We start from the raw sequence: 12,812 nt of genomic DNA, 5'->3' as shown, positions 1-12,812 counted from the left end.
GATTCTACTAAGAAATATATTTTGACTGACTAAGTAATTTTGAACAAATCATACATTTTGGAACCAAAAAGTACGATATAGCGTATTTACTTTTACGGTGAACGGAGAAGAGTAAAATTAAAACATGTAAAAAGGCGTTAAGTTCGGCCGGGCCGAACTTTGGATACCCACCACCTCGGGTATATATGTACACCACCTTTCATCAAAATCCGGGGAAAATTGCATACCTTATGTGCCATAGCAGTTATATTGAAATATGATCCAATTTGGACCAAATACTAATAAGTACAAGTTATTGTTCAATTGTGTAGAACAAAATATTGGTTGATAGCTATATCTAAAAATAAACCGATCTGAAACATATAAAACATGGATGTCGAAAAGCCTAAAATAAGTCAATGCGTTAAATTTCAGTTAAATCGGATTATAAATGCGCCTTTTTTGGGGCCAAGACTTTAAATCGAGATATCGGTCTATATGGCAGCTTTGTGGAAATCTTGATCGATCTAAACCAAATTGCAAAAATATGTGGAGGGGTTTAACTTAACAAATTTCGGCAACATGGGACAATAATTGCGCCTTTCTGGACCCAAAACATTAAATCGAGAGATCGGTCTATATGACAGCTATATGCAAAGCTATATGGCAGCTATATGCAAATCTTGATCGATCTAAACCAAATTGCAAAAATATGTGGAGGGGTTTAACTTAACAAATTTCGGCAACATGGGACAATAATTGCGCCTTTCTGGACCCAAAACATTAAATCGAGAGATCGGTCTATATGACAGCTATATCCAAATCTTGACCGATATGAGTGAAATTGAAGAAGGTTGTCGAAGGGCCCAACACAGCTCACTGTCCCAAATTGCGGCGACATTGGGCAATAAATGCGCTTTTATGGCCCCAAAACCTAAAACCTAGAGATCGGTCTCTGGCTCGGTCTATGGCAGCTATATCCAAATCTGAACCGATCTGTGCCATAATGCAGAAGTATCTCAAGGGGCTTAACTTAACTCACTGTCCCAAATTTTGGCGACATCGGACAATAAATGCGCCTTTTATGGACCTAAGACCCTAAATCTGAGAAACGGTTTATATGGCAGCTATATCCAAATCTGGACCGATCTGAGCCAAATTGGCGAAGGATGTCGAGATGCATAACACAACTCACTGTCCCAAATTTCAGCAAAATCGAATAATAAATTTGGCTTTTATGGGCCTAAGACTCTAAATCGGAGGATCGGTCTATATGGCAGCTATATCCAAATCTGGACCAACATGAGCCAAATTGACGAAGGATGTCAAAGGGCCTAAGACAACTCACTATCCCAAATTTCTGCAAAGTCGGAAAATAAATGTGGCTTTTATGGGCCTAAGACCCTAAATCGGAGGATCGGTCTATATCAAGATATAGTCCGATATAGCCCATCTTCGAACTTAACCTGATTATGTACAAAAAAAAGATTCGTTGCAAAGTTTTAGCTCAATATCTCTACTTTTAAAGACTGTAGCGTGATTTCAAAAGACAGACGGACGGACATGTCTAGATCGTCTTAGATTTTTACGCTGATCAAGAATATATATACTTTATAGGGTCGGAAAAGATATTTCGATGTGTTGCAAACGGAATGACAAAATGAATATACCCCCATCCTTCGGTGGTGGGTATAAAAATTTGCTAAAAATTATCGATGTCTTGACAAATGTACCATAAGTGTATCAGGAGTGGAATAAAAAGTACTTAAGTGCTGTAATTGGTACTATTTAGTACTTTCTTTATAGATTAAGCTACAGATCTGAAATTTGGGATACAGACACATATTGGCAGTATGTATCGGACGACTAAAAGATTTTGTTGATATTCGCACATTTTGGTACTAAAACGTACAATATGACACCTTCTTTACAGATTGAGCTACAGCTTTGAAATTTGGAACACAGTAACATCTAGGCACTATGTACCGAGCGACGGGAAGATTTTTTGATATTCTTTAATTATGGTACTAAAACGAACAAAATGGTACTTTTTTTACAGACTGAGCTACATCTGTGAAATAAGGGATACAGGAACATCTTGGCAGTATGTAACGGATGACTAGAAGATTGTTTGGAAATTTGTACATTTAGGTACTAAAACATACAAAATGGTACTTTATTTAAGGATACAATTACACTTTGACAGTAATTATCGGCTGACTAGAGTTTTTTTTAATCCGTACATTTAGGCACTAAAACTTTCAGAATGTTCTGTTTTACGCATAAGGCTAAAGCTATTAAAATTGCGATACAGTTATACCTTGATATTGGGTGTACAATCGGGGGCAGCGAAACGACCGAGCATATGGTAGTATATTCATAATTTATATTGACGATTTTTCAAAAAATGCTTTCAACAAAATAATCATTTTCTTAATATTTTATGACTATTTAGCGAAGAAAGCTGGATTAATGATTTTGGCATAGAATAGAACCTGCTATCAAAAAAAGTAGGATTGTTGCCATAAATTTATTTGCGTTTTTCACCTTCAACGCCACTATAACGATATCATTGACGTATTCTTGAATGGATCCGTAGTTCTGCAACTTGATATTCACGAATTGCTTTAGTAATTCGACTTTTCTGGTATGCATTCATTAATGCCCTCCGAGCACTTTTCGCTGTTGTTGCAGTAGCAATGTGACCATAATTATCTGGTTCAATCATCAGTGTGATTTCAGCCAAAGCTCTTGCATTTAAATGAGCATCTGCCGCTTCATCCATAATAGCTTTCCAGCATCCTTTAATTACCAGATACAATTGGGCTTGCCCTTTCCATACATCAAAATTTTCTCGTCCTCGCAATTTTTCTAGTGGAAATGATTATTCCCGTTATTCCCAGCCATAGTCTCAAAAAACGCAAAATTTATCTATTATCTATTTTCATATTTTCTTCATACAGACCCATTTCTCTAATAAGATTGTTGCTAGTCGATTTTGGTGTTTCATTTCGAACAACAATCTTTTCACAATCGCCAATTTGGTTTCAGAAAGGGAAAGTCAATAGTTGAGCCCTCCACCTACTTGGACCAGGTTATATATACTGCTTTGAAGGCTAATAGACGAGATCACTTGATTTTCCACGGCTTTTGACAAGATCGGCTTACACACAATTCTTTGTCAACTGGAGAAATAGAAAAATATTGGACCAAGAATATACAACTATATAAGGAATTATATGACTAGTAGGAAGATTATGATCAGGATAGGATCTGTCATCTTTGAGAATAGAAGTTTTTTTAACGGCATTCCGCAGGGTTCCCCGCTTTCTGTGGTTTTATTCCTTATTGCTTATAATAGACTATCCACAATTTGCAAGAAACGTGCGTTCTTCGATAACCTCCAACAAATTTTCACAACAACTGTCCTATGTTGACAAATCTATCTATCTATTCTATTGGGTTGCCCAAAAAGTAAATGCGGATTTTTCATATAGTCGGCGTTGACAAATATTTTCACAGCTTGTGACTCTGTAATTGCATTCTTTCTTCTGTCAGTTATCAGCTGTTACTTTTAGCTTGCTTTAGAAAAAAAAGTGTAAAAAAAGTATATTTGATTAAAGTTCATTCTAAGTTTTATTAAAAATGCATTTACTTTCTTTTAAAAAATCCGCAATTACTTTTTGGGCAACCCAATATATAAAAAAATTAATTTGTTTGTTTGTTTGTGGGTTTGTAAATTTGTTTGTTCTGTATAGACTCAAAAACGGCTGAACCGATTTCTTTCAAAATTTCACAGATTGTCGGGAGTGATCCGGAAGGAGCAATAGGCTATCTAATTTATTGATATTGGTAGGGGGCGGACCGTCCCCCTTACCCTAAAAGTACGATACACAAATAAAAGTGAACCGATCGGGATAATATGGGATTCAAATGAAAGGTATTCAGGAGTAGACTACGAATTTCATATTAGAAATTGGATGCAAGTAACTGGGGGCCGCCCAAACCCCCTAAAATAGGTTTATTGGACGTTAATGACAATATGGGTCTCAAATGAAAGGTATTTGGGAGTAGATTACGAAAATGGTCAGGAAGGAGGAAAAGGCTCCCTCGTTACAAAAAAAAAAAAACCACCTAAAATCAAAAGTGTCCTTTATTCTGCTCATATATCTAGCGGACCACCTCACCTCAAAACAGTTGATCAATTATATTGACCTAACAGGACACTGCCGCCGTTCCCCCAAAGTTACGACGTTCAGTGTGATAGGAGCAGTTGCAAACCTTAAGTCAAGGTGGCCGGCATTTTTAGCTCATCGACAAGGACCCTTCTTTTTCTAGACAAGTCCAAACAACGTGCTGCTGGGCAAAACATTCATGTTCAAAAGTTTTACATGGTTACATTAATAAGAACTGTCGCCATCGCACCTAATATTAGTTCTCTATCACTGAGAATTGTTTAATATGACGATTTGATTTGATTTAAAAAAAGACTAAATTATGACTATTCAACATACTATATGGCTAAAGTATGTTATAGACAACTACCACATCATGATCAATATTACAGGCGCTAAGCCGCTCCAAGCGAGTAACAGCATAGACAAAGGAAATCTATAGACTCATAACATATGTTCAAAAAAGCTCTAACAGATGGGAGAAATGTAAAATTCTCAGTGGTTTATATGTGATTGCGCAAGCATCCGGGGCGACATAGAACGGAGAACTTTTAAGTTATTTTGTTACCATTTTGAGTGTTAAAGTCTAAACCTTTCCCTTATCGATGGCAGCACTAACATTTAAATAAGCGCCATCTATTCTGTTTGCAAATGTATCAACTGAATGGAGACGCCACCACGAACAGAGAGAGGGCATAGTGGTAATGATTATGCAGAATTTATTTTTGTTATGGCAACCTATCGGTCCGTAAAATAAAGTATAGGAATTTCGTTGCGGTTGTTTGCTGTATTATTTTTTAAATTTCCCACCCTTTAAATAGGTGTTTCAGGTAATTTAAGTGGCTATCTTTGCCACAGATAAAAATTTATTTAGTAGAGTGCGAATATCCAAGTTTGTGTTAAACTGTTAGAGGGGAAGGCTCAACGAACGTACACAAAATCAGAGCTATTGGAGAGTAGGTTATGTTACAGAGGTGAAATTTTTCTACGTCTTGAAAACGAAAGCTCAGTGGAGCGGGTTTCAATGAAAATTTAGCTCAAAGATAAGAAGCTTCCTTTTTATAGTCGAGCCAAAGTGGAGTGCCGATAAGCACACATTTTTTTTGTTTTGCCACGCGATTTGTTCGCCAAATCATTGAAGACAGCTGATTTTATAAAGGGAAAACAGCTGTTTTCAATGACATGTTGAACGAATCGAGTGATAACAAGTAAAAGCGTGAAAAGTTCGGCGGGGCCGAATTTTACATACCCTTTACCATGGATATCATTTGCCATTTTTTGCCCGATATCTTTTTATAGGCAAACAAAGGATAATGGATATAAATTGCAAAGCTATTGGAGCTATTTCAGGTTGTCGACCGATTCGGGCCATGCTTGGTTTGGCTGTTGGAGACCATAGTAGATGTCATTGTGCAAAATGTCAGCCAAAATTGGATAAGATTTGAGCCCTATAGTGGCTCAAGAATTAAAAAAGGGAGATCGGTTCATATGCGAGCTATATCATGTTATGGACATTCAGATCATATTTGGCACGTATGTGAAAGGTCATAGGAGATATCGTTAAAATAATGTTTAGCCAAATCGCATAAGAATTGCCAGTTGTAGAGGCTCAAAGAGTCAAATTGGGAGATCGGTTTATATGGGAGCTGTATCAAGTTTTAAACCGGTTTGAACCATACTTAGCACAGATGTTGAAAGTCATAACAAAATATCTTATACAAAATTTGAGACAAATCGGATAAGAATTGGGGCGTTTAGGGGCTCAAGAGGTCAAGATCCAAAATCGGTTTATATGGCAGCTATATCAAAACAAAGACCAATACGACCCATTTACCGACCTGCACTAATAGGATGTATTTGTGCAAAATTTCATGCGCCTAGCTTTATCCCTTCGAAAGTTAGCGTGCTTTCGACAGATGGAAGGACCGACATGGCTAAATCGACTTAGAATGTCGAGACGATTAGAAATATACATATATACTTTGTTGGGTCTCAGGTGAATATTTCAATGCTTTACAAACGGAATGACCAAAACCCCTTCAAATAGTTATATTGGACGATAATGACAATATGGGACTCGAATGAAAGGTATTCGGGAGTAGATTAAACCCCAAAAGTTCCCCAGTACGTCCAAAATAATTATTTTGGACGTACTTATCCATATGGGACTCAAATGAAAGGTATTCGGAAGAAAATTACGAATATGACATAAAAAATTATGTCTAAGTATTTGCGGGTCGTCCCAACCCCAAAAAGCCCCCGCAAATAAATGTACGCCGCCATACCCCAAAAATTATGACGTTCAGCGTGATAGGAGGAATTGCAAACCTTAATGTTACGATTGCAACCATTTTTAGCTCATCGAGACCAATCGACGTGCTGCTGCGCAACACATTTTTGTTCAAAAGTTTTGCATGATTTAATAGTAAGAATTAGTTCTATACCACACAAAATCGTTTAATATGGCAATTTGATTTGATTTAATGACCACATGATGATCAATATTATAGGCCATTAGCCGCTCCAAGCGAGTAGTAGCAGTAACATTTAAGTTACCGCCACCTACTGGCTGTTTTTAAAGGCTGCTTTCATATGGATTTAGTTGATCCAATTGAAAACAGTCAGTAAATGACGCTAATTTGGAGAAGCCAACATGAACAGAACGAGGGCAGTGTGGTCAAAATTGATCATACAGCATTTATCTTCGTTATGGCTTCGTTACGGTTGTTTGCGGTCACTGCCATCGCAGTAGTTGTGCTGGGGATTGTTGTGATTTAAGAGGGACACATCGCCGTCCTCATTGTCCATGTCAACCTCTATGCCATATATTTGCAGGCCATTCATTTTACTGCCCAGAATATCTTCATAGATGGCTGTGGAGCAGGAATTCTCTAATTTCGTTGAGGAATCCGCTACCAAGCCTTCATGGTGGAAACGGTTCAGATCCCCACTAGAATTGGCAACGCCCAGAACTTTCAAGTGATCCACTCAAAGAAGGGTCGTAACAATAATTTTCAAACACACCAGATCTCGGAGATGGATATGGAGACTTAAGCGAAATTTGGTTGGCACACTTACATTAACCTAAAATCAAAAATTTGGTATCAGAATCTGATGTGGGGTGCCTAGGAGGACCGTCCACCCCAAAATCCGCGAAACGAATTCATAGACAAACCACTGCAATATGGATATCGAGTTAAAGGTATTTGACAGTAGAAAGCGATTCTGATATCCAATTGTAGGACTAAGTGTTTCGTGGGTCACCCCACCCCCAAAAAACCCTTCAAATCGGACATATTTATCGACCATGACAATATGGATCTTAAATGAAAGGACTTTGGGAATAGAGCACGAAATTGACTTTCACTTTTGGGTAGTGCGATTTAAGCGAAATTTTGTGTGATCTCTTATAATAACCTAAAAACAAAAATTTGGTATCCAAATTCCGGATGGGGTAGGGGGGACGCCCCACCCCAAAACCTATCAAATATTTATATAGACCAATCATAACAATATGGGACTCTAATGAAAGGTATTTAAGATTAGGAAACATATCTGATATCCAATTTTCAGACCAAGTGTTTGGGGGACCACCCCAACCCCCAAAATACCCCTAAATCGGACATATTTACCGACCATGGCAATATGGGACTCAAATGAAAGGTATTTGCAAGTAGAATACGAATTTGACATCCAAATGTGGGACCAAGTTTCTGGGGTCCACCCCTTCCCAAAACAGAACTTATTTACTGGCCTATGCAATATGGGGCTCAAATAAAAGGTATTTGAGAGTAAATTACGCATGCGATATCCAAATGTGGGACCAAGTATCTGGGGGGTCAAACCCTTCCTCAAAACACCCCCCCAAACAGGACTCATTTGCTGGCCATGACAATATGGGACACAAATAAAAGGTATTTGAGTGTAAATTACGAATGCGATATCCAGTGTTTGGGGGGCCGCCTGTCTCTAAAAACACCCCCCAAAGAGGACAAATTTACGACCATAGCAATATGGGGCTCAAAAGAAAGATCTTTGGGAGTAAAGCACGAATTTGATTTCAATATTCGGGAAAAGTGTCTATGGCGCCACCCCACCCGAAAAGGGCGACCATTGCAATATGGGGAGGAAGAGGTATTTTAGAGTGGAACACAAATGTGCTATATATTTTCAGGACCATGTCACTGAGTGGCCGCCCCATCCTCCATAACAACCCCCAAATAGGAGGTATTTGCTCACCATGACAATTTGGGCCTTTAGAGAGTGGAGTTCGATATTTGATACCCAATTTTGAGACCAATGGCAATATGCGAATCAAATCAATGATATTTTAGAGTAGAGCACGATGCAGATAAACATTCATGACGATGCAGATATATATTCACCCCTTAATCGTACATATTTTCGAGCCATGTCAAGGGAATGTCAAGGCAATATGGGGCTCAAATGAAAGGTATTTGGGATTAAAGAACGAATCTGATATCAATATTCGGGGAAAAGTGTCTATGGGGCCACCCCACCCCATAACACCACCCAAATAAGAAGTATTTTCTGATCATTGCAATAGGGGGCTCAAATAAAAGGTATTTTAGGGTAGGATACGAATCGGCCACGAGTGGCCGCTCCATCCCACAAACCACCCCCAAACCGGTCATGTTTGCCGACTATCGAAATATGGGGCTCAAATGAAAGGTATTTGAGAGTAGACCACGAATCTGATATCAACATTGATAACAACCCCCAAATAGAACGTATTTGCTCACCAAGACAATTGGGGCCTTCAAGACAGTGGAGCTCGATATTGATAGTTTTTAGTGTCTATACCCCAAACCGGACATATTTGCTGATTTTTGCAATAAGGGTTTGAGATTAAGGAGAGTCCTATAAACTCTCCTTAAACCAATGACAATTTGATATTTAAGAGAAGAGCACATGCGAATATTTTTTTCAGGGCCAAGTTTCTGGGGACCACATCACCCCCGAAAACACCCCTAAATCAGACATCATGAGAATATCGGGCTGAAATAAAATCTTTTAAGAATGGAGTACATCTAACACCCAAACGTTAATTACCCTAAATCCTGCGAGCGAATTCATAGACCAGTAAATATCATATGGGATTCAGATAAAGGCATTTATATTGTTATGCTTTTGCGATATGCATATATTTTTTTTTCGTAGCATGGTATTTCACTCTCAAGCTCTTTAATTGTCGAAAATAAATATTCAAAAGATAATTTTGTTGCATATTAAGTAAAAGAAGGCGCAGAGGAGCGGCGGGCCCAGTTCAGCTGGTAAATAAATAAAATTAAAATGTTTATTGATGTTATTTCACAACTTCTAGCCTTTTTGTGGTGATTTAATTATTTGTTAACACATTTTCTTGCCGCCGGACTGCCAAAACACTATGACCGCCATCACAAGTTGCCATACATAATACAAATGTTTATTTTGATTGCGTTGTCAGAACATAATCCATAATCGAGCTATAAGGCTAGGACCTTTTACGCCGATAGCTTTTAATGCTGGACTACTTTGCGCCACCAACAGCATGCAATATTCCATGTTTCAATGTTTTCTAGAAAATCTGCATGTAAAGGGTGATTTTTTTGAGGTTAGGATTTTCATGCATTAGTATTTGACAGATCACGTGGGATTTCAGACATGGTGTCAAAGAGAAAGATGCTCAGTATGCTTTGACATTTCATCATGAATAGACTTACTAAGGAGCAACGCTTGCAAATCATTGAATTTTATTACCAAAATCAGTGTTCGGTTCGAAATGTGTTCATTCACCGTAACGTTGCGTCCAACAGCATCTTTGAAAAAATACGGTCCAATGATTCCACCAGCGTACAAACCACACCAAACAGTGCATTTTTCGGGATGCATGGGCAGTTCTTGAACGGCTTCTGGTTGCTCTTCACTCCAAATGCGGCAATTTTGCTTATTTACGTAGCCATTCAACCAAAAATGAGCCTCATCGCTGAACAAAATTTGTCAAAATTTTAACACATTTCGAACCGAACACTGATTTTGGTAATAAAATTCAATGATTTGCAAGCGTTGCTCGTTAGTAAGTCTATTCATGATGAAATGTCAAAGCATACTGAGCATCTTTCTCTTTGACACCATGTCTGAAATCCCACGTGATCTGTCAAATACTAATGCATGAAAATCCTAACCTCAAAAAAATCACCCTTTACTTTGTGAATTGGCTTTTTATAAAGTAAATCTTTTTGCTGAATGTTTGTTTATTTATAAATTGTATGCATGTGTGTGTTTATTACGATGTTGTTTTTCTTGTTGTTGTTGCTTTTTTTTACAATATATGCTGTATGTGTAAAGATACCTTAAAGTAAAGACAAAAGAAAACTTAACTTTATACAACTAAATAAAAATAAAATATTTTGAATTAGTTTCTTTTTTATTAAAAAAAAAAGAAAAGAAAACAAATTAGAATTTTTATCAAAAAACAAATACAAATTGTTCTTCGCCCTTAAAATCATCAATATTATTATAATTATTTTTATTATTATTTTAATAATATGCACGAATATTATTTCTTGTTTGTTTTTTTTTTTTTTGTTTGTTTGTTTTTGTATGGGGGATATGGATATATATGAACTAATTAAAAATGAAAATGTATGCCATTCTAAAAGAAATAAAAAAATTATATTTAAATATAATAAAAATAATATTGTTTTTTTTTTCTTCTTCTTCATCATCGTTTTGTAACATTATATAAAACAAAAATTTAAAATTTTTGTATACTAAATTATGGTTTCAGTAAATTAAGTGTTGTTATTATTTTTAGATGTGTAGTTGTTGTTGTTGTTGCTGTTTAACCATATATTTATAATTATGTATATATATATATATATAATATTTATAAGCAAAACTAATTTGCTTTCACTATGTATATTAATATTATTATAGATTTCTTCATTTACTTCCTCATCGACGTCGTCGTCTTCTTCTTATACTCCTTTATCGTCTTCTTCATGTATTTGCCAATAAAACTTATCATTGAATAGTTTGTTTTATTTTATTATTCTGTCTGTTTTGTATATGTATTGCAGTAGAAGGAATATGTAGCATAATCCACACACGACCATTGTGAGTATGTATGTGTTATTTGCAAAAAGTCTCAGCATAGTTTTATTATTGTGAAACTTCTCTAAAGCGTTTTTGCCTTTCTAGACTTTCGACTTCGGCCCAAGAGTTGCGCATATTACGGAAGAGCTGTAAATATAAAAACAAAACATGAAATATTATATGTTACATTTCGATTAAACTTGAAATTAAACAAGTAAAAGCGTGCTAAGTTCGGCCGGGCCGAATCTTATATACCCTCCACCATAGATCGCATTTGTCGAGTTCTTTTCCCGGCATCTCTTCTTAGGCAAAAAAGGATATAAGAAAATATTTGCTCTGCTATTCGAGAGATATCAAGATATGGTCCGGTTTGGACCACAATTAAATTACATGTGGGAGACCTGTGTAAAATGTCAGCCAATTCGAATAAGAATTGCGCCCTTTGGGGGCTCAAGAAGTAAAATAGAGAGATCGATTTATATGGGAGCTGTATCGGACTATAGACCGATTCAGACCATAATAAAAACGTATGTTGATGGTCATGGGAGAATCCGTCCTACAAATCAGGCAAATCGGATAAGTATTGCGCCTTCTAGAGGCTCAAGAAGTCAAGACCCAAGATCGGTTTATATGGCAACTATATCAGGTTATGAACCGATTTGAACCATACTTGGCACAGTTGTTGGATATCATAACAAAACACGTCGTGCAAAAACTCATTCCAATCGTATAAGAATTGCGCACTCTAGAGGCTCAAGAAGTCAAGACCCAAGATCGGTTTATATGGCAACTATATCAGGTTATGGACCGATTTGAACCATACTTGGCACAGTTGTTGGATATCATAACAAAACACGTCGTGCAAAAACTCATTCCAATCGTATAAGAATTGCGCACTCTAGAGGCTCAAGAAGTCAAGACCCAAGATCGGTTTATATGGCAGCTATATCAGGTTATGGACCGATTTCAACCATACTTGGCACATTTGTTGGATATCATAACAAAACACGTCGTGCACAATTTCATTACAATCGGATAAGAATTGCGCACTCTAGAGGCTCAAGAAGTCAAGACCCAAGATAGATTTATATGGCAGCTATATCAGGTTATAAACCGATTTGAACCATACTCGGCGCAGTTGTTGGATATCATGACAAAACACGTCGTGCAAAATTTCATTCCAATCGGATAAGAATTGCGCCCTCTAGAGGCTCAAGAAATCAAGACCCAAGATCGGTTTATATGGCAGCTATATCAAAACATGGACCGATATGGCCCATTTACAATACCAACCGACCTACACTAATAAGAAGTATTTGTACAAAATTTCAAGCGGCCAGCTTTACTCCTTCGGAAGTTAGCGTGCTTTCGACAGACAGACGGACGGACATGGCTAGATCGACATAAAATGTCACGACGATCAAGAATATATATACTTTATGGGGTCTCAGACGAATATTTCGAGTAGTTACAAACAGAATGACGAAATTAGTATACCCCCCCACCTATGGTGGAGGGTATAAAAATATAAGATAAAAAAAAAATAGTGTTGTTGTTGCT

The 12,812-nt window shown here is 37.1% G+C and overlaps 1 protein-coding gene across 4 annotated transcripts in view; it reads right to left on the bottom strand.

Moving 5' to 3' along the window:
- Positions 1 to 11,183: 11,183 nt before the first annotated feature.
- Positions 11,184 to 12,812, bottom strand: part of LOC106092828 (neurogenic protein mastermind) — a 77,237-nt gene continuing 75,608 nt past the window's right edge. For all 4 annotated transcript variants that reach the window (XM_059363065.1, XM_059363071.1, XM_059363073.1 and 1 more), the window contains one exon: positions 11,184 to 11,399. In XM_059363065.1, the coding sequence (XP_059219048.1) occupies positions 11,319 to 11,399 (81 nt within the window). In that variant the 3' untranslated portion in view covers positions 11,184 to 11,318. The remainder of the gene's footprint in view (positions 11,400 to 12,812) is intronic.

This window comes from Stomoxys calcitrans, chromosome 1, assembly GCF_963082655.1.
Source record: "Stomoxys calcitrans chromosome 1, idStoCalc2.1, whole genome shotgun sequence".
Lineage (NCBI taxonomy): Eukaryota > Metazoa > Arthropoda > Insecta > Diptera > Muscidae > Stomoxys > Stomoxys calcitrans.
Note: the sequence above shows the minus strand (reverse complement) of the source record. Positions and strands in the feature narration are given on the sequence as shown.